The sequence below is a fragment of the Rhizophagus irregularis genome, chromosome 22 (genome assembly GCF_026210795.1).
Source record: "Rhizophagus irregularis chromosome 22, complete sequence".
Lineage (NCBI taxonomy): Eukaryota > Fungi > Glomeromycota > Glomeromycetes > Glomerales > Glomeraceae > Rhizophagus > Rhizophagus irregularis.
Window position 1 is genome coordinate 1,663,573 of NC_089450.1, and position 18,598 is coordinate 1,682,170.

The following is an 18,598-nucleotide window of genomic DNA, read 5'->3' on the forward strand; positions in this document are numbered from 1 at the left end:
GTTTGACAAGGAAGAAGCACCGCAAGTGGATGGATATTCTTGTGGTGTGTTCATATGTATGTTCGCAAGACTAATAGCAGAAGATATTGAATGGACAAAATCAAAAATATTGCTAAATTTGAAGAAGCTGCTAAAAAATTTAGAAAAGTTGTGTATAGAGCTATGGAATTATGCAGTATAAGTTGGACAAATTCTTAGTATATAAAATATAAACTACTACTTTTTAAAAACTTTTTCTATTAATGTTTATTTTTCTTGCTTTATTTTGTATGAGTAAAGAAAAAATTCATCCTCCTAATATTTTAAATATAATAAAATATTATAAAATTAATTATCTTGCAATCGTCCAATAATATTAAAACAAAATATTTTACCGAGATTTAAGTAAATAGTTATACCAGCCACATGCAACGTTAAATAAAGTTCGGAACCTTGCATCAAATAAAAAAAAGAATTGATTCATCACGTGTGGAAAATTATCATTAACAGAGCTACCTTTTTTACAATGCCTCCAGTTCAAAGGAAGAAAGATACAAGTAATCTTTCTGAGAATTATGTTCCTTCAAAAACGTCTAAGGAATATGATCAAAAAAAAAGTAGTAGTTCTGGTGGTTTAATATGCCTAAGCATATTGCAAGTAATTTTAACTTTCTTAATTATAAATTTTGCCGCTTCCTTCTTTCTAACTGAAACTTGGTTTTGGGGATATGAAGGAAAATATACTAATTGGAGAAATTGGATTCCGGTTTGTATAAATAACTTATCGACGCTAAGTGTTTTTTAGTTTAATGATTTAATAAATATAATAATATATATTAGAGGAGAGAAATTATCTTTTCTGAAGCAGAATTGGCTAAATATGATGGATCCGATCCCAATTTGCCTATTTATATTGCTATGAAGTAAGATAAAAAGATAAAATATTTCAGATTTAATATTTTTCTTTTTTAAAAAAATTGAAATTTCTAATTCTAACAATGTTAAAAGTGGTGAAGTGTTCGACGTTACTGCCGGAAAACATTATTATGGCAAAGTTTGTATAATTTTATTAAAGGAAATTTATCACAAAAATAAATCAATAACATATATTCTCTACTTTCTTAGGGAGGTGGTTATAATTTTTTCGCAGGAAAAGATGCATCTCGTGCATATATTACAGGATGTTTTGAAACTCATTTAACTCATGATTTACGAGGATTAACTCATCAGCAAATTAAGGTAAACAAATTAAATTTATTAATTGAAGTTAGGACAATTTCTCATGAGGATAACTTTCTCTATTATAGGATCTTGAAAATTGGGCAGGTTTTTATCGTGATCATCATACATATTATAAAGTAGGACGTGTAGTTCATCCCCCTATAGACCCAAAAACACCAATTCCTCCTCCTTGTAATGATGCTTCTGCTCAAAAGTCACAATAAACATAGTATATTCAATGCGTTTTTTAATCTATTAAGTATTTTACTTTTTGTAAATAAACAACTGTGTTTTGATCCATTTCCGTTGTAATACACATGTTTATTCAGCTTTATTGATTTGTAAATATAGTTTGTAATTTTGTATACGTACCTATTCTACAATGAATGATTTGTATATGTACCGAGTAACGAGCATTCCCTATTTTCTGATTTTCATTAATCAATCAATATTCACATATACTTTATATACGGTGTTATCGTTATCGTGCGACCATAAGTCACCATAATACTACTTTTAACAAATACTGTATCTTTGTCGTCAAAGATCCAAAAAAAAATTTCCCATATATAGTTTACGTGTTACGTTGGCCTTTAAGTTTTAAAGGAAATATGATTGATGACTATACATGTTGTCATTATGAGATTTTTGAGATTTAAATCAAAGCACATGACTGTATTACATAATTATTACATTACACGTATGATTATCAAAATGGTTCATCGCGTTTTTTTTTTTCTTTCTCGTGAAATTTGAATAAATTTCGTCTTATTCTTCTTATTCTTTTTATTAAACATGTCTTCAACAAGACCAAAAGTATATAATTTTGGAGCGGGACCATCAGCTTTGCCATTAAGTGTTTTGGAAAAAGTGCAAAGAGAATTTTTAAATTATGAAAACACTGGAATGTCAGTCATGGAAATTTCTCATCGTAGTAAAACATTTGAAAATCTTTTAAATAAAACTAAACATGATTTTAAAACTTTATTACAAGTACCTGATAATTACGAAATTTTATTTATGCAAGGTGGGGGGTGTACCCAATTTTCAGCAGTAATTTATAATTTATTAGCAGCTAAAAGACAACAAATTCCTGAAGAAGAAGAATTTAATCCTCCATTAGATTATTTTGTTACAGGAAGTTGGTCTGCTAAAGCGGCAGATGAGGCAAAGAGATTATATAATAATGTTAATATTGTAATTGATGTCAAAAAATCAAAGGGAAGTTTTGGGTCTATTCCGCCAAAAGAAGAATGGAAATTAAGCGGCTCAAAAGCTGCTTTCGTTTATTATTGTGATAACGAAACTATTAATGGAGTTGAATTTCCATTTATTCCCGATATTGATCCAAGTGTCCCTTTGGTATGTGATATGTCTTCAAACATTTTAAGTAGGAAATTTGATGTTAGTAAATTTGGGGTTATATATGCAGGAGCACAAAAAAATATTGGACCCGCTGGAGTAACTGTTGTTATAGTAAGAAATGATTTATTAACTAACCCAAAATCCGTTAATGATAAAGATAATGGAGTTACTGTCATACCCACAATGTTAAGTTACAAAGTATTTGTCGATAACAATTCATTGTATAATACTCCCCCAATGTTTTCTATTTATGTCTCTGGACTGGTATTTGAATGGTCATTGCAATTAGGTGGTGTAGAAGCCATTGAAGAAATTAATAAGGAAAAATCTAAAAAAATTTATGATTTAATTGACAAATCAAAGATATATCGATCTTTTGTTGATAAACCGGTTAGATCAAGGATGAATGCTCCCTTCAGAATCGTTCCAGAAGAGTTGGAAAAAGAATTTCTGGCTGGCGCTGAAGAGTTGAGAATGGTTCAATTGAAAGGCCATCGTAGTGTTGGTGGAATCAGAATTAGTATGTATAATTCTGTCACTTCGGAGGCAATTGATTTTTTGATCAATTATATGATTGAATTTGAGAAAAAGCATGCTATATAATATTATATAATATATAATCATGCATTCGAATAATTAATTATCACTATTTATTGGCAACATATATAGATAATAACTATAAATAAAATTGGGTTCTAAATAAAGTTTGTTATCAGTTATTAGTCTAATCAACTATATGTATTAGTTTGGATAAGTTCAAATTGAGCATTCACGTTTTTTAAACACGACTTCTAGATATCTATTGAATTTAAATTATCGGTCCTCTTTTTGAGTTTTTTTTTACAATAACAAAGTTCTACTTTCCACTTTTAAACAAAAATTCTTCTTCCTTTATATCCAACTATCATCCCTTTTCTGCTAATTTTTTAATTTTTATCAACATACATATTAGCAAGGTTATATAAATCTCATTCTTATCATTTATAAAAAGGAATAATACTCATTTTATTTTGCTATTGGCGACAGCAGCTAAACCTAAAACAACTATTGTGGGAGGACCAAGCCAAGTTATTAACCAATTCCACCAAGTTGGATACACTTTAGCTAAAACGACATTAAGTTGTCTTTCGGTTTCTCCTAAATCACTAGAATTATCGATTACGTGATCAGCATATTTAATTTTCTCTCTGATTGGCATTTGAGCAGATATACGTTGAAGAGCAGCATGTTCTTGAATATTATCTCGTTTAATCAAACGATGTAATTGTAATTGCTCAGAACTTCATCACAAAGAAATAACATAAAAATAGAAATTACGTTAATTTAAAAAATATAATACGACAAATAAACCCCAAAATATGTACATACACGTATATAACGACAACAGCACTCATCCACTTATATAAACCACTCTCAATCAACAAGGGAGCATCCAATACGACCAATTTTTCGCCAGTGGCCCAGTACCAAGCTAATAATTTGAAAATTTTTCTTCTGATGTAAGGATGTGTGCATCTATTTAAAATTTTTCTTTTTTGTTCATCAGAAAAAATAATATCGGCTAATTTTGCTCTATCAAGTGTACCATCTTCATTTAACACGTCACGGGAAAAATTTTTTATGATTAAATTATATGCAGGTTTTCCTGGTTCTACTACTTCTCTTGCTAATAAATCACCATCGATTAATGGTAATTTACGACGTATAATCATTCGTGATACTGCTGTTTTACCTTTAATTAAATAAATGAAAAGTTAAAATAAAATGTATAACAATTTTTGCGACATTGAAAGAAATATAATCACCCGAGGCTATTCCTCCGGTTAATCCGATTAATTTCATGTTAAAAAAGAAATGATGAAGGGAAAATCCTGCTATTGCTATATATACAAAAACGATCCGTTTGGCATTGCATTTACTATCAAAAATACTTATTGTAGTTGTAAAAGGGAATGAATTTTTTTTATTCAAATCTGACACACAATTATAAGATTTTCGTATGAGCACGTCATAAGGAAAAAAACCATATAAAAAATTTTGATCAGCATAGATCCATCTACAGTTAAAGATGTTTCAATTTATATCAAAACTGTTACCAAGACAGAATATAACTAATGTCACAAAAACTTTTTCAAAAAGAAGGTCTTTATTAAATCAAAATAAATATAAAATACAGTATCCTGTACTAACCAAACCTTCACAATCATTTTTTATTCATTCAACTAAATATTCATTTAAAGATAAAAAAACTCTATCTCTTTCTGATTCTTCTAAAATTCAATCAGCTCAAACTTCATCCTCTGATACTTCTTCCACAACATCACAACATGATCCAAACACGCGTCTTATGATAGCATTTACGTGTAAGGTATGCTCATTACGTTCCACAAAAACGATGTCAAAACATGCTTATAATCACGGAGTAGTCATCATTCAATGTTCTTCATGTAATAATCACCATTTAATAGCGGATCATTTAGGTTGGTTTAGAGATGGTAGAGTTACGATAGAAGATTTAATGTATGAACAAGGCGAGAAAGTAATGAAATTTGTTGTAAATACTAAACCAGATGTATTGGAATGGTGTCCTGATAATATTGAAAAAGAAAAAAAATTAAAAGAATTAAAGAAATCAAGAAATAGAAAAGAACTTAGTTTAGGTTTAAACAAAGTAGAATCTGACAGTAAAGAAAGGAACAATTAAAATTAAAAGCAAATATAATCTTATTATTAGCAATGAAATATAAATAAAATAAAGCTTTATTCGTTAATTTAGCAATTAGCACTAAATATCTTTCTAAATCTATTATTTTGATTGAATTAGTATACAAAAGTGCAGAAAAAAAAAGAAAAAAAAAATTTATGATCATTGAGTGCCCAGGAATTACACACATATGTAGTTGTGCAAAATGTCATTACATATGATGCATATGATGCGAAATTTGTGATGACCAAAATCCAAAAAATAACAAACAAAAAATATATATCAATCATCAAGTGGAAAGAAGAAACAAACTACTTGAGAATCTCGTTTTAAGATACTCTTGCCAACTGCCAAATAATTGATCGTAGTCATCCATTTCATGGAAATATTCTTTACATCATGTTGAGTTTGTAAATGCAACTTAACATCCTTATAGGCTAATACTGGCGTTGGACTTCCAATATTCTCACACAGCTTACAATGGAAAAGGTGCCGATTTCTTAGCGACAGTGCATATGTTAGCGTTGTAATTGGATACGTTCTCTCCGATCTTTTTGCAATTGCTGCTGCTTCATTGCAAAGAGTAGGAATTAATTCTTTTTCGAGAAAATTATCTTCCAAAGGTACTGTAACATCCCAATAAGGCGTTTTGAAAGATCGGCAATACGGGAGGTATTTAATTATAGGATCTTTCATGGAAAATTTTTCTGGAACCATTGAATATGTCTATGGAAAAAGAAGGTTATTATACGATATGATAATGCATAATAATTTAATCTCCATCCCCTTACCTTACAAAATATATCAAATTGTTGTGCTCTTAAAGCAGCATATTTACGCTTCTCTTCATACTCTTGTCTTATAAGGTTTTGAAAAAGATCCCAGTGATCTTCGTTAAATAATCTTATTAAAAAATTTGCTTTGTTATTGTTATTGGTAGTATATTTTTTATAAGTAGCACATCTTTTAAGCTCTACTTCCACTTGACGTTGAGTTCTGTTTGCATCATTAGGAACAACCAATGACAATTTTCTTATTAACATTTTCAATTTTTCTCCAATTTGATTTTTTTTTAACTCTGCTTGGGTTGACCCTGCACAAGCTGCAGCTATCTTGTTTTGTTCCTCAAGTTGAATTGATTTATCATATATCCATTTGTCAAAATCTTTCCTATCAAGGTTCACGTATTCTTGATAAGCCGCTTCTACTTGGCTCCTCCAATAAATATGAGGACGATTATTCTTAAAATAATGAGGAAGTATTCGAAGCAGGTCACTATGTACCTTTCCCTCTTCTTTAATCTGTTTTGAACTAAGAAAAAGAAAAGGTATAAATATTTATTTTCAGGTTAATATTTTACAAATTATTAATTTGATATCATACGTTACTGTCCTTTCTAATAAACATTTTTGACAACAGCGAACGCGAAAACACCAATAAATCCTTGCTGGAATTTCACATGGTAAACCGCCATGTGGATCGATCTTGCCATTGCCACAAAATTGGCAACCCAATTCTATCAAATGTAGGAAAACATAACATTGTTCTGGCATTCCATTAGGTGGCGACCGGAGATGTGTTAACCAGTTTATTCTTGCCGTTCTCCAAATCTGTTCAGTTCCAAAATTAGAACGCGCAACTAACCAATTTCGAAAATTTTTACAGACAAGAGAAAGTGTGAAAAGATCCAACGGAGGAAGGAATTTACAAATATCAATAAAAACTTCACAGGGAATATCAACTATCAATGAGCTTTGCGAAGCGGAAGCCGTGAGTGAATTGCATCTCTTGACCATAGGTCGCTGAGATCCAACACAGTTCCAGACTGCTTCACTCATTTTGTTTCAAGTCTGAGATGGCTCACTTAGTATGTAATAATAATTAAATTCAATTAATTCAATTGTAAAATTATCGTTGGAGGAATTTGTTCCATTGATTGAACAATGATGTTTTAACCTTTTATACTCTTTGCATATTATTTGTATTACAACCTAACAATGCATGTGAAGATGCGATAATTGATTTATTAAGATGTACATTTTTTTTTTTCCTTTTATATGCACAGTGTTTAAAAAAATTTTTTTATTAAATGAATAGTCTCGGCAAGAGAGAACAAATTCTTTCGTTATATAAACAAATTTTGAAGGAATCATCAAAGTTCTTCGATGATAAAGCAAAGTAATATAAAATAATGTAATATAAAATAATGTACCATGATTCATAAACATATATATACTAATTAAATTTCGAATATATATATTTAAGGGAATTTCTTAAGGAAAGAGCAAGAAAAAGATTTAAAGAATACAAAAATGAAACAAATGAAAAAAGAGTTATGATGAAATGGGCTGATGCACGAAAGGTCAGCTAATTGACATGAAGTAATTATCTAAATATTTATAACAAAATAAAATTTTTATTGGGACGTGTTTTAGGCATTAAACCAGCTAAAGAGAGCTAATGTTTTTGATGTCAAAGCGGTAACGCGCGTACTCAAATTGACTTACGGAAGAATAGGACCAAATAGACACAAGTTACTTAAAGTCAGTTTCTAAAAACTCTCTTTATTGTGAATATTATGCAAAAGATTAGTATTAATATTATGTGGAATTAGCCTCTTATAGATTATCCTAGCTCATCTCCTCGACCTTTTATTCGAAAAGTTCATAGAACTGCACCACCGCGTATTTCACCACCACTCCAATCGCTATTATCATCACAGGTAAAATCTCTCTATCCGACTTTACCGGAACCAAAACATAAACCACTCCATCCACGCCGAAAAGCGAATATTATGTGGTGGCATTACTCTAGAATCATGAGACAAGTAATACCACCTGTCACTAAAGAAGAATTAGAAACATTAGAGAAAAAGGCTGGTAAAGGCACGTTATCTTCTGAAGGTGTAGCAAGAATTGGAAAAATTAATATTAAAGATATGAATGATACGACAACTTTGAGACTTTCTGATATTCCTAATATGCCAAAGACTCCACGTGACCTAGTTAGAGAAGTACCATATCATACAGCAAGACCACATAATCCAAGAAAAAGATTTATAAGAAGAATTTATCAGAGACTATTGACACAAATACCAATCATGAAAGAAATTCCTAAATCAGAATCTTTTCCAAAAACAAACACTGAGGATAAAAAAAATATCGGATCACTTCCTGAAGTTAAAATATCAGATAAAAAAAACTTAAATCCATTTTCCAAGGCTAAGTCTAACAAAAGTACCTCCATTAATCCATCGGATCCAAATAAAAATTTTACTATTACTAAATCACCTTGGGCGGAAGGGCGTCCAATACCTTTAGTTAAAGAAAAAGATCGGAAAGGATTAAATCCTGAGAAAGTTAAAAATCAGGTGGGCGGTGGCGGTAAAAAAGGGAGAAGTAGGGGGAAAGCAAATATCGAGATTTTGTCAAATTAATTACGCCATATGCATGCAGATCATTTGTCATCCTTACAAAATCATTCGGTGAATGGTAATTTTATTCTTTTGCTTTAATTTAACGAAATGGTACAAAGTTTAAACCTTAACGCCATTATTAACTCAATAAAAGTTTTTAGAAAAACGCATTTATGCATTCCTCATCTCATTGTTAATGGTAATAAAATAAAAATATAATTTTCTAGTTTAATCACGTCAAATAATTTTATTTTATTATATTAGATATTCGAAATATAAATTTTTATGAGTTAAAAAACCTTGGAATAAATGCATTGGCATTTGATAAGGATAATACACTTACGACCCCTTATTCTGATGAAATTTATCCACCTTTTAAGGTACTATTATTTTGTGCGTCATAAAATTTAATTATCTATACAGTAATTATTTGAACTTTTAAACAAAAGAGCGCATGGGAAGAAAGTAAAAAAATATTTGGAAATGAAAATTTAATTATTGTGTCGAATAGCTCGGGAACAGGGGATGATCCAGGATTCATTCAGGTGTTCATATAATAAATAATTTTATGATGTCCTTATCTCTCTTTGATTATAATTAATTTTTTAATTTATAAAAAAAGGCCGAAGCAATCGAAAAAAGTCTAGGTAAATTCTTTAAATTTTTCGAAACATTTTGCGTATTACATCGAATTTATTTTGTTCTAAAGCTTTATTCGATCCAGGCGTCTATGTATTAAGACATATGTCAAAGGTAATTATCATACACAGTATGAATATCGTATATTTCATTCAAATAATTCAAAAAATTCAAATAGAAACCTTCATGTGGGCAAGAATTGCTTTCTCATTTTGCGGCATATAACCCACATACGATAGCAATTATAGGAGATCGCGTGTTTACAGATGTATTATTTGGAAACTTAAATGGAATGTTTACAGTACTTACGAGAAAAATCATTTCAAAAAAACGAGATAATTTCATGGCCACAATGGTATGACGAAGAAAATTTTTATTTGAAGCCAGCTTTGCACGTTCTTTAAATAATTATATTTTCACAGATACGTCGTGTTGAATACAAAATGTTGGATTATTATATCGCTAAAGGTATAAAACCCCCGTTTCATCCGTTTTTGAAGAACAAAGATTCTGGATTTTTGAAAAAAGAATAAAATATTTACTTGCAATAAAAATGCACGTGAGAACCACCACTTCGGAAAATCTTGAAAAAATAATTATTATAAATCAAATCTACATCTTTGATTGTCTTTGCATATCAGATTACCTCATAATATTTCACAATTGACGTACATAAATATCCTGGCGATACCCAACAATTATTTCTTATAAATTGTTTTTTGTTTTTACAATTTAATAATATGGCACAAAGAGTTCAACAGATTGTTAGTCACCTCACAGGAAACAATCCAGCTGTTGCTAGAGTTGGAAAGTCAAGTCCAGACGATGTAGTCGTAGTTACAGCTGTTCGTACTCCAATGACAAAATCTAAGAAGGGTGGTTTTAAGGACACGCTTCCTGAAGACTTGCTTGCTGCTGTGTTCAAAGCCATCCTTGAAAAATCGAAAATAGATCCTAATCTCATTCAAGACGTTGCAGTTGGTAATGTTCTTCCACCTGGTGGTGGCGCTAATGTTGCACGTGCGGCCTCTTTATATGCTGGTATTCCCGAAACTGCTGCTTTAAACACCGTTAATAGACAATGCTCTTCTGGTTTGCAAGCAGTTGTTCAAATTGCTCACGAAATAGCACTTGATCAAATTGAAGTTGGCATAGGTATTAATAGTTGAATTTTTTTATTATCATACGTTCTAATAGTTCAATTAATTTAAATCGTTTTGTAATAGGTGCCGGTGTTGAAAGTATGACCTTTGGCTTTGGTGCGGGAGTTTTACCTGAAAATACTTCAGAGCAAGTTTTCTCAAATCCAGCTGCGGCTGATTGTTTATTACCAATGGGCATTACTTCTGAAAATGTTGCAAAGGACTTTGGTATTACTCGTGCCAAGCAAGATGCATTCTCAGCATTATCTCATAAAAAGGCTGCTGCTGCTCAAGAAGCCGGCCTTTTTAATGAAGAAATTATCCCTGTTAGTACAAAATGGGTAGATCCAAAGACTGGTGAAGAAAAGAAAATAGTTGTATCAGCTGATGATGGTATTCGTAAAGGGACTACACCCGAAGGTTTAGCTAAATTAAAACCCGCTTTTGCAGCTGATGGTACTACCACTGCTGGTAGTTCTTCTCAAGTTTCAGATGGCGCTGGAGCTGTATTGTTAATGAAAAGAAAAACTGCAGAGAAATTAAACTTACCAATTCTTGGCAAATTTGTTCGTGCTGCTGTTGTTGGTGTCCCACCAAGAATTATGGGTGTTGGGCCTGCATATGCCATCCCAATCGTTCTTAAACAAGCTGGTCTTTCCATTAATGATATTGATATTTATGAGATCAACGAAGCCTTTGCTTCTCAAGCTGTTTATTCTATCGAAAAATTGGGTATTGATATTAATAAAGTTAATCCGAAGGTACGTTTTGTAATCTTAATTAAAAGAACTGTCAATTATAAACAAATTAATAATAAGTATACATTTTAAAAATACAGGGAGGTGCTATTGCATTAGGGCACCCTCTCGGAGCCACAGGTGCTAGACAGATATCAACTTTATTGACTGAATTGAGAAGAACAAAAAAGAAATTGGGTGTTATCTCTATGTGTGTTGGTAGTGGTATGGGTATGGCTGCAATCTTTGAAGCTGAATGGTAAAATGGTAAATCATAAAAAAAGGACAAAGTGTTAATTAATCAAAAAAAAATTTTTATATCTTAAGTACTAATGATATTTATACAGTAACTCCAATAATACCGAATTATCAATTTAATATGTGAAGTAGAATTTAGAAATAGAAAATGATGAGAAGACAGGTAGTAAAAATAGTAAATAATGGTCCGTTAGTAGGAATGGAGAGTTGACAAAAGAATATTTTATTTCTATAATTTATCTGATCATAAGTGAATATTTAAGAAATTAATAAATAAAAATTGAACGTTTGTAAAATATTACAAATTAAAAAACAACTCAAAACTAATTGATTTTTTAACAATTTTTACTTAAAATTGAATTCAAAAGGACACCTAATCTATAACCACCTTTAGCAATTTGTTTGTCAATAATAGGTACAGCAGCTTGATAATAATCTCCTCCTAAATCTACACCAGGTTCTTTGTCAACAGACCAGACAAAAGGACAATTAATTGCATTAGTGTCAATAGCCCAAGTTAAAGGACATAGTGTGGCAGCTTTAGGACTACTTATACATGACACCCAACTATCTTTTTCAGATGCATATTTGCCACTTTGAATTTCTTTTGTAAGGAAATTTGAATATTGAACAATGTCAGATCCAAAGTCTCGAAGTCGTTTTTCTACCATTTGCGTATCCCAGATAGAATGCAAACTGAAAACCAATTAAACCAATTATAAGTCTCTCACGTGCTAGCCAGTGACATGAATAATCACGTGAACTTACTTTCCTCGTCGTCCATCAAAAGTTACGGTTTCTCCATTTCCACCTTTCTCGCGTCCACTAACGTGTAAAGCTAATTGAATAAAACATTGTAATCAAATAATTAAATTTCTCTAATTAAAAACTTGTGCCAATTTATTTTTTGTTAGATAGAATACTTACGTTGAGTGATATCACCAATGAAATGGGCCAAGAAACGAAGAGCAAAGTCTCTCGTAAATTTATCATATCCATTTGTACAGTCCAATTGTGTGGTATAATTGGCAATAGCTTTAAAGAAGAATTGAATTAATTCAAATTAAGTTAAAAGATAATTAACATGAGGAATGTTGCGCCACACTTGAGATTACTTACCACCAACAATGCATCTAGCGTCAGGGCAATCCCTTTCCATATTTACGGAACAACTTTTACCAGGATCATCTAGAGTATCTATAAAATGCAAGGGGGCAGACCAAAAAGCAAAAGGGCTTCCTTTTTTTTTTTTAACATCATCGGCCCATAAAGTGGCAAGAGGTAATTTACCACCAAATGATTTATCTTGAAACAAGTTTGCTACTTTTCTTGCTATATCAGGTTGAAGAAAATTTTGTGCAATTTGACCTACTGTTTCGTGGCCTTCTTCACCCCATGCAATTACTGGAGATGGAACTGAGATTAGATAAGTTAAGAAAATGGATAAAAGGATTATAAAAAATGATTTCATTTTTTTAGTATATAACATAATTCTTTAAATGAGAATAAGTTTCGCAAAGGAGTACCTTCCTTTTAAAAGAAAAGAGAGAAAGTAAAAAACGGCATTCTAATTCGTGTTGTTTAGTACTTCCGCCACGTTTATAGTTGTTATTTTATGTTTCGCTGTGTTCAAATATAAATTAGTATTTCAAAAAGCCGAGCCTTATTATTCAGCCATAAAAAAAAAATCGACTAAATTCCGACAAAGCATCAAATGCGCAATTAACCGCCACTTTGCTTAAGCCAAGAAGGATCATGATAACTTACTGGAAAAACTGGTTCGCGGTTTATCTGCTCTAAACTGTAATCTTGATAAGCGAAGAATGATACGTTGTTTGGTTCAGTCTTAGACTCCCAATTATATTTAATCGCTCAAGAATAAGAGAAATTTTAAGAATTACTTAAACTGTAAAAGGTTTGCCTCAGAAAAACGTTGATATAATTTAAATCATCAAGTATATATTGAAAATTTTATGACATTTTAATTATTCAATTAAATTTCGAATTTTAAAAGAAGTAAATAAAGTTGATATTTGATATTTCAATTATACAAATTTATTGCATTATAAAACAAAATTTTATTAAGGAACTACCTTATTATACATTAAGGAACAATATTATTACAATATATGATATTTTAATTTATTATAGTTTCTTTATTATTTGAATATTAATAATACATTGCTACTAAAATTCTTGGCATAAAAATATAAAAGTATATTTTTCATATTTCTCAATATAAAAGCTTATTTCTGAGTAAGCAATTGCAAAGTCAATTTTGTACTGGGCACATGCCAAAAAATCTCTTTTCGGCTTGTCTTAACTTTCTATTCAATTTCAAGCAGTGTCCTAATAAGTCTATTTCAGATTGCACATTTGAATATATTTGAGATTATGACAATTATGACAATTATCACTTATATATCAGCTTTATTTATAAATTGTTCGTAGTTTATATGGTGTTCTATTCTAATGTTTGCGGACCACATTGTACGATATTAGGTTTACTTCTTATATGTTATACTAGTTATTATCATAGTTAGAGGAATTCATTATTTTAAAATAAATAAAAATATCATTATTTTGCTTTTACATTTTTTTGAGCTTGTTCCATTTGCTGCTGCTTAAGTTCCCATTCATCATAATCTTCTCTACTATTTAACCATCTCTCTTGTACTTCTAATATATCACTAAGAGTTGTTGTATTTGCTCCCATTGCTGCCAACATAATACTCTCATTGCCTTCAGTTAATCCACCAAATACATATCCATTTGCTTTATCTATAACTTGAACAAGTTTCAATACAGAATTCTTATCCTAATAATATTAATATGATTTAAAAAATAATAATAGTTATTTAAACTTTTAAACTTCCAACTTACCTCAATACAAAGAGTATTAAATCCTACCAAATTAAAATCCTCAATTAATCCACACAACGCTTTATTTAATTCTTTAAATTTACTAGCAAAAGGATCTTCATCCAAATGTTGTAATAAATATGATAAATCTTGCACCTCAGTATAGAAATCCAAATTGAAAGCTAAAGGAAAAATACATAAATACATTAATTTTATATTTAAGTGCTTTTAATGATAAAAAATTCATTATTTTTACCTAGTTTACCATATGATTCCATTAAATCTACTTTTGATAAAACATTAATATGCGGTAATTCAATTTGTAACATTGTTTTGAGTGAAATTAATAAAATTGAAATATATTTTGTTGGATCTGTACAATAATGAGCATCAACTAAATGAATTGTCACAAGCTAGTTAAGAATTAACATGAGGAAGTTAAATAAGTAAATTCAAATAAGTAAAATTTTTAGATATTAAATAACCAACCCGATAATTTAATTTTTGTAATCGCTCTATGATATTCTTGACAGAATTATGATGAGTAAAAAGTTCAACTTGTCCAGGAAAATCAAACAATATATAATTGTCTAAAAAAATTTTGTTTATTGTAAAATAAAAAAAATTTCGATGTACGAATATCATTTAAATATAAAAAATTACCTCCTAAAGATTTCAACTTTTCTTCGAACCAATCAAAATTCTTTTCAAGAAATTCCATACAATACATCATACCACCATTCGGCCCTAATTTCAATTCTTCCATTACATCTTGTAATGTTATTAAATCTGATATATTTATTGCACATGGATATGGTAAAAAGTCATTGGCTGGATCTAAGTTAACAACTGAAACTTTTCTTTATTCACATTAGTAATGCGAAAAAATGGAAAAAATTAATCCCTCGTCGAGTAAAAAAAATGAAGGAAATTTTTTAAATAAATCTTTAGTTACCTCCCAGTAGCGTTTAAAAATTGATGCATGCCATTGCAATACGTAGTTTTACCTGATCCAGGAGGTCCAATAACAACCTATAATTATTCGTTATTTTTTCTTTCTTTCAAAAAAGGGTTAATTCTAAAATTTATAAAATTTACTACCTGACCGAAAGGCATCGTATGTCAATCTTTTTTTTAAAAAGATCAAAAATTATTAATACTAGATTTGGCCATATTGACAAATTAGGGGGTCGTCTAAAGCCGTGTTCGATCATGTGACTTGACATTTTAAGATTAATGTAAGTATGAAAGTTATAGAATAAGTGTATTTTGGCCTGCTTTACAAGTTTACTTAGTGAAAAAAAGCTGGTTTTAAACACTGTTTTTGACTTTACATATGAATGAATAATCTTTGCCGATCATATCCAAAAATGGATGACGAAAATGAAAAAATTCAAATAAGTCAAAAACGGTGTTCAAAACCCCATGTTGCGCACTAAGTAAACTTTAACTTGAAAGTTTTATGTATTGGCGAAAAAGTTTTATTTGTAAAAAATAAATTTTTACAAATCACGTGATCGAACACGGCTTTAGACGACCCCAAATTAGGCCATATTTAATTACGTCATCATAATGAATATTGGATCATTTTTGCTGCCTTTTTGCTTGAAAAAAAAATGGGAAGAGTATTACGAAAGATAACCAAAAGAGATTGGTTAAAAGATAATATTGAATTGTTAAGAAATAATAATAGTGATCAACAGACCAATACTCCGTTCTCCAAATGGCTCGAAAGAAGCGCATGTGAAGAACTTGGTAATATATCAAATCATGCTCGGTAATTTAAAAAAAAAACCAACATTGAATTTATTGAATTTCATAGGAATAAAATACAGGAAAGGAAGATTTACTAAACAAGAAAATGAGACATTATACAAAGCTTTACAAGAATACAAAAAAGTATGTTGTTATTATTATTTAATTCAATTAATGCACATTCGATGATTTCTAAGATATCGATTTAAATATGTAGAGACACAATCTTAACGATGATCAATTACGGGATCTCATGTTTTACAGAAATGAAAAAGATCATGCCTCATTCTGGAAAGAAATAGGTAATTTTTAATTACATTTTATATCATTTTATAAATTGTAGCTAATGAAAACTAGAATCTTTGATTTATAAAAGCTGCTCCACTGCGTGTTCGTTCATTGAAAGCTGTAGCACAGCATATACAGCGTCATCATCATGAATTCAATTATCGTGGATTATGGAGTCAAGAAGAAGATGAACAATTGAAACGGTAAGATATATATAGTTCATATAATATTCAACATTATTCAGCATTGACATGATAATGTGAAAATAGACTTGTCCAAATATACGGACGAGATTGGACAACAATAGGGAATCAACTAAGACGCATGCCAGCAATATGTCGAGAACGTTTTGATATTTTCCTTTTGCATCGAGACGAGTACAATCGAGGTTTGTTATCCAAATTATACTATATTTGTTTTATTAAAATTCATGATTCTATGATCATATATTATATTTAGGAAGATGGTCAAAAGAAGAAGAAGAACAGTTAATAAAAATAGTTGTCGATATTTCCAAACAAAATAATGAAAATGTTACTTTAGATTGGGGAATTCCGTGGGCACTAGTTGCCGAAGCCATGGAATATAAAAGATCAGAACTCTCTTGTCGAAGTAAGTGGGTTAAAGAATTGAGACTTAGGTACGAACTTGATGAGGATCGAGGTACAAGATGGACTAGCTATGACAGTTATATGCTTTGTAAAAGGTAAGAATATTATATTGATTTAAATATAAACAATTTTGAAAGATTTCTAATGTTAAATTTAATTATTAAAAAGATTGAAAGAATTGAATGAGACAGATGAATATTTGATAGAATGGGGCAATCTAGCAGATGAAGAATGGGGACCTTGGTAATATCTTTGTATATTTATCATTCATGATTCATTTCCTTTTATTTAATATTTATATTTTTTAGGCCCCATGAATTCTTGTGTGAACGTTGGCGTCATTTAAAATACACTGTAAATGGTTTCAGAGAGAAAGACTTTCAAGGTATTATATTTAAAAACAACTCATATTTTATTCAAATACTTGCTAACATTCTTTTTTTTAGAAATTCTTTATGAATTATTATACAGGTATAGAGATAAGATACCCGAAAAGCCAAACCGACCAAAGTCTGCTCCAACTATCAATTCAGAAGATGATATTAGTAGTAGCGATAATGATGATAATGATAACTTAAGTAATCATAGTAATAATGATAATAGTAGTGATGATAGTAGTGATGATAGTAGTAGTGATAATGATAGTAGTGATGATGATAGTAATGATAATGATAGTGATGATGATAGTGATGATAATAGTGGTGGTGATGATAATGATGGTGATGATAGTAGTAATGATGATAATGATAATCACGATAGTAGTAATAATGATAGTGGTGGCGATGATAGTGTTGATAGTGATAGTGATGCAATGATGATAAGTGATAATGATGATGATAATGATGATGACGATGAAAATGATGATGAAAATGATGATGATGATGATGAAAGTAACAGTAATAGTGATAATAATATAAGTAGCAATGATGATGAATAAAATAAAAAGGTATTAAGGTATTTTAAATACCTTAATATTTTAATATTTAATAGTAGTATCACATAATATAAAAATAAAAGATAGGATTTTACTTATAAATATTTTATTTTTATAAATATTTAAATATTTTAAGTTTTAGTATATATCTTTAATCTTTATACAGTCAACTCTTTATAAATACACACCTCTTTGGATCAGGTATAAGAGTGCATTTAAAGAGAGTGTGCATTTATAGAATACATATAAATTTATATGATATTAATTTAAAATTAAGGTAATACAAAAATTTTATAAGTAAACTATATAAAATTTTTTTGTAAAGAATGCATTTACAGAATATATATATATATAAACCATGCATTTAGCATTAAAGCCTAAGTTGAAACTAGATAAAAGGTGTATTTAAGAGGGTGTACATTTATAGAGGGTGCATTTATAGAGAGTTAACTGTATAAGAAATTCATTAAATATATATTATAATAAATGAATTAAGTATAATTAATTATTCAATCTAAAAAATAATTATTTTTTATTTTAATATAATATAAATTAGCAAAAATTTTAAATATATATTATATATACTTTATTTTGGTTTTTTTATATATACTATAATTTATTATTACATATAATAAATGTTTAAAATATTAAATATAAAAAATTAAAAAAAAAAATTAAATTAGTTAAT

General features: G+C 29.6%; 10 protein-coding genes across 12 annotated transcripts; 6 read left to right on the forward strand and 4 right to left on the reverse strand.

Moving 5' to 3' along the window:
• The first annotated feature begins 451 nt into the window (after positions 1-451).
• Positions 452-1,512, forward strand: OCT59_014626 (uncharacterized protein). Its single transcript, XM_025312266.2, has 5 exons — positions 452-745; positions 820-902; positions 988-1,033; positions 1,105-1,218; positions 1,287-1,512. Exons 1-5 carry the CDS (start codon positions 506-508, stop codon positions 1,422-1,424), a joined length of 621 nt encoding a protein of 206 aa, XP_025190115.1. The 5' UTR covers positions 452-505; the 3' UTR covers positions 1,425-1,512.
• A 430-nt stretch (positions 1,513-1,942) lies between these two features.
• On the forward strand, positions 1,943-3,293 carry OCT59_014627 (uncharacterized protein). Its single transcript, XM_025312265.2, has one exon. The coding sequence runs from the start codon at positions 1,996-1,998 to the stop codon at positions 3,166-3,168; it is 1,173 nt and encodes a 390-aa protein (XP_025190114.1). The 5' UTR covers positions 1,943-1,995; the 3' UTR covers positions 3,169-3,293.
• OCT59_014628 (uncharacterized protein) lies at positions 3,142-4,519 on the reverse strand. The gene is made up of 3 exons (XM_025312264.2): positions 4,371-4,519; positions 3,934-4,297; positions 3,142-3,845 (listed from the first exon to the last, which is right to left on the reverse strand). The coding sequence occupies exons 1-3, from the start codon at positions 4,405-4,407 to the stop codon at positions 3,566-3,568; spliced, it is 681 nt and encodes a 226-aa protein (XP_025190113.1). The 5' UTR covers positions 4,408-4,519; the 3' UTR covers positions 3,142-3,565.
• A 160-nt stretch (positions 4,520-4,679) lies between these two features.
• On the forward strand, positions 4,680-5,269 carry OCT59_014629 (uncharacterized protein; the record flags this gene model as incomplete). The annotated part of the gene is made up of 2 exons (XM_066150145.1): positions 4,680-4,707; positions 4,806-5,269. 2 exons carry the CDS (start codon positions 4,680-4,682, stop codon positions 5,267-5,269), a joined length of 492 nt encoding a protein of 163 aa, XP_066002343.1.
• Positions 5,270-5,294: 25 nt separating this feature from the next.
• OCT59_014630 (uncharacterized protein) lies at positions 5,295-7,200 on the reverse strand. Its single transcript, XM_025309729.2, has 3 exons — positions 6,653-7,200; positions 6,061-6,580; positions 5,295-5,995 (listed from the first exon to the last, which is right to left on the reverse strand). Exons 1-3 carry the CDS (start codon positions 7,105-7,107, stop codon positions 5,552-5,554), a joined length of 1,419 nt encoding a protein of 472 aa, XP_025190111.1. The 5' UTR covers positions 7,108-7,200; the 3' UTR covers positions 5,295-5,551.
• A 158-nt stretch (positions 7,201-7,358) lies between these two features.
• On the forward strand, positions 7,359-9,856 carry OCT59_014631 (uncharacterized protein; the record flags this gene model as incomplete). The annotated part of the gene is made up of 12 exons (XM_066150146.1): positions 7,359-7,447; positions 7,535-7,631; positions 7,705-7,812; positions 7,884-8,652; positions 8,725-8,760; positions 8,839-8,883; positions 8,949-9,064; positions 9,134-9,229; positions 9,307-9,331; positions 9,409-9,437; positions 9,502-9,678; positions 9,746-9,856. 12 exons carry the CDS (start codon positions 7,359-7,361, stop codon positions 9,854-9,856), a joined length of 1,698 nt encoding a protein of 565 aa, XP_066002344.1.
• Positions 9,857-9,957: 101 nt separating this feature from the next.
• On the forward strand, positions 9,958-11,781 carry OCT59_014632 (uncharacterized protein). 2 transcript variants are annotated; one of them, XM_025323224.2, is made up of 3 exons: positions 9,958-10,478; positions 10,550-11,226; positions 11,304-11,781. In XM_025323224.2, exons 1-3 carry the CDS (start codon positions 10,064-10,066, stop codon positions 11,463-11,465), a joined length of 1,254 nt encoding a protein of 417 aa, XP_025190108.1. In that variant the 5' UTR covers positions 9,958-10,063; the 3' UTR covers positions 11,466-11,781. The 2 variants fall into 2 exon arrangements, with proteins under 2 accessions (XP_025190108.1, XP_066002345.1); XM_066150147.1 differs by having other exon boundaries at positions 11,308-11,781.
• Positions 11,654-12,966, reverse strand: OCT59_014633 (uncharacterized protein). The gene is made up of 4 exons (XM_025308926.2): positions 12,580-12,966; positions 12,388-12,495; positions 12,229-12,298; positions 11,654-12,156 (listed from the first exon to the last, which is right to left on the reverse strand). Exons 1-4 carry the CDS (start codon positions 12,947-12,949, stop codon positions 11,796-11,798), a joined length of 909 nt encoding a protein of 302 aa, XP_025190107.2. The 5' UTR covers positions 12,950-12,966; the 3' UTR covers positions 11,654-11,795.
• Positions 12,967-13,843: 877 nt separating this feature from the next.
• Positions 13,844-15,477, reverse strand: OCT59_014634. Of its 2 annotated transcripts, none has more exons than XM_066150149.1 (7): positions 15,424-15,477; positions 15,278-15,354; positions 14,986-15,182; positions 14,812-14,912; positions 14,579-14,735; positions 14,344-14,504; positions 13,844-14,247 (listed from the first exon to the last, which is right to left on the reverse strand). In XM_066150149.1, exons 1-7 carry the CDS (start codon positions 15,436-15,438, stop codon positions 14,242-14,244), a joined length of 714 nt encoding a protein of 237 aa, XP_066002347.1. In that variant the 5' UTR covers positions 15,439-15,477; the 3' UTR covers positions 13,844-14,241. The 2 variants fall into 2 exon arrangements, with proteins under 2 accessions (XP_066002347.1, XP_066002346.1); XM_066150148.1 differs by having other exon boundaries at positions 13,844-14,278.
• A 416-nt stretch (positions 15,478-15,893) lies between these two features.
• Positions 15,894-18,009, forward strand: OCT59_014635 (uncharacterized protein). Its single transcript, XM_066150150.1, has 9 exons — positions 15,894-16,077; positions 16,145-16,221; positions 16,295-16,379; positions 16,454-16,568; positions 16,635-16,753; positions 16,825-17,071; positions 17,145-17,219; positions 17,285-17,361; positions 17,423-18,009. Exons 1-9 carry the CDS (start codon positions 15,939-15,941, stop codon positions 17,911-17,913), a joined length of 1,425 nt encoding a protein of 474 aa, XP_066002348.1. The 5' UTR covers positions 15,894-15,938; the 3' UTR covers positions 17,914-18,009.
• The last annotated feature ends 589 nt before the right edge of the window (positions 18,010-18,598 follow it).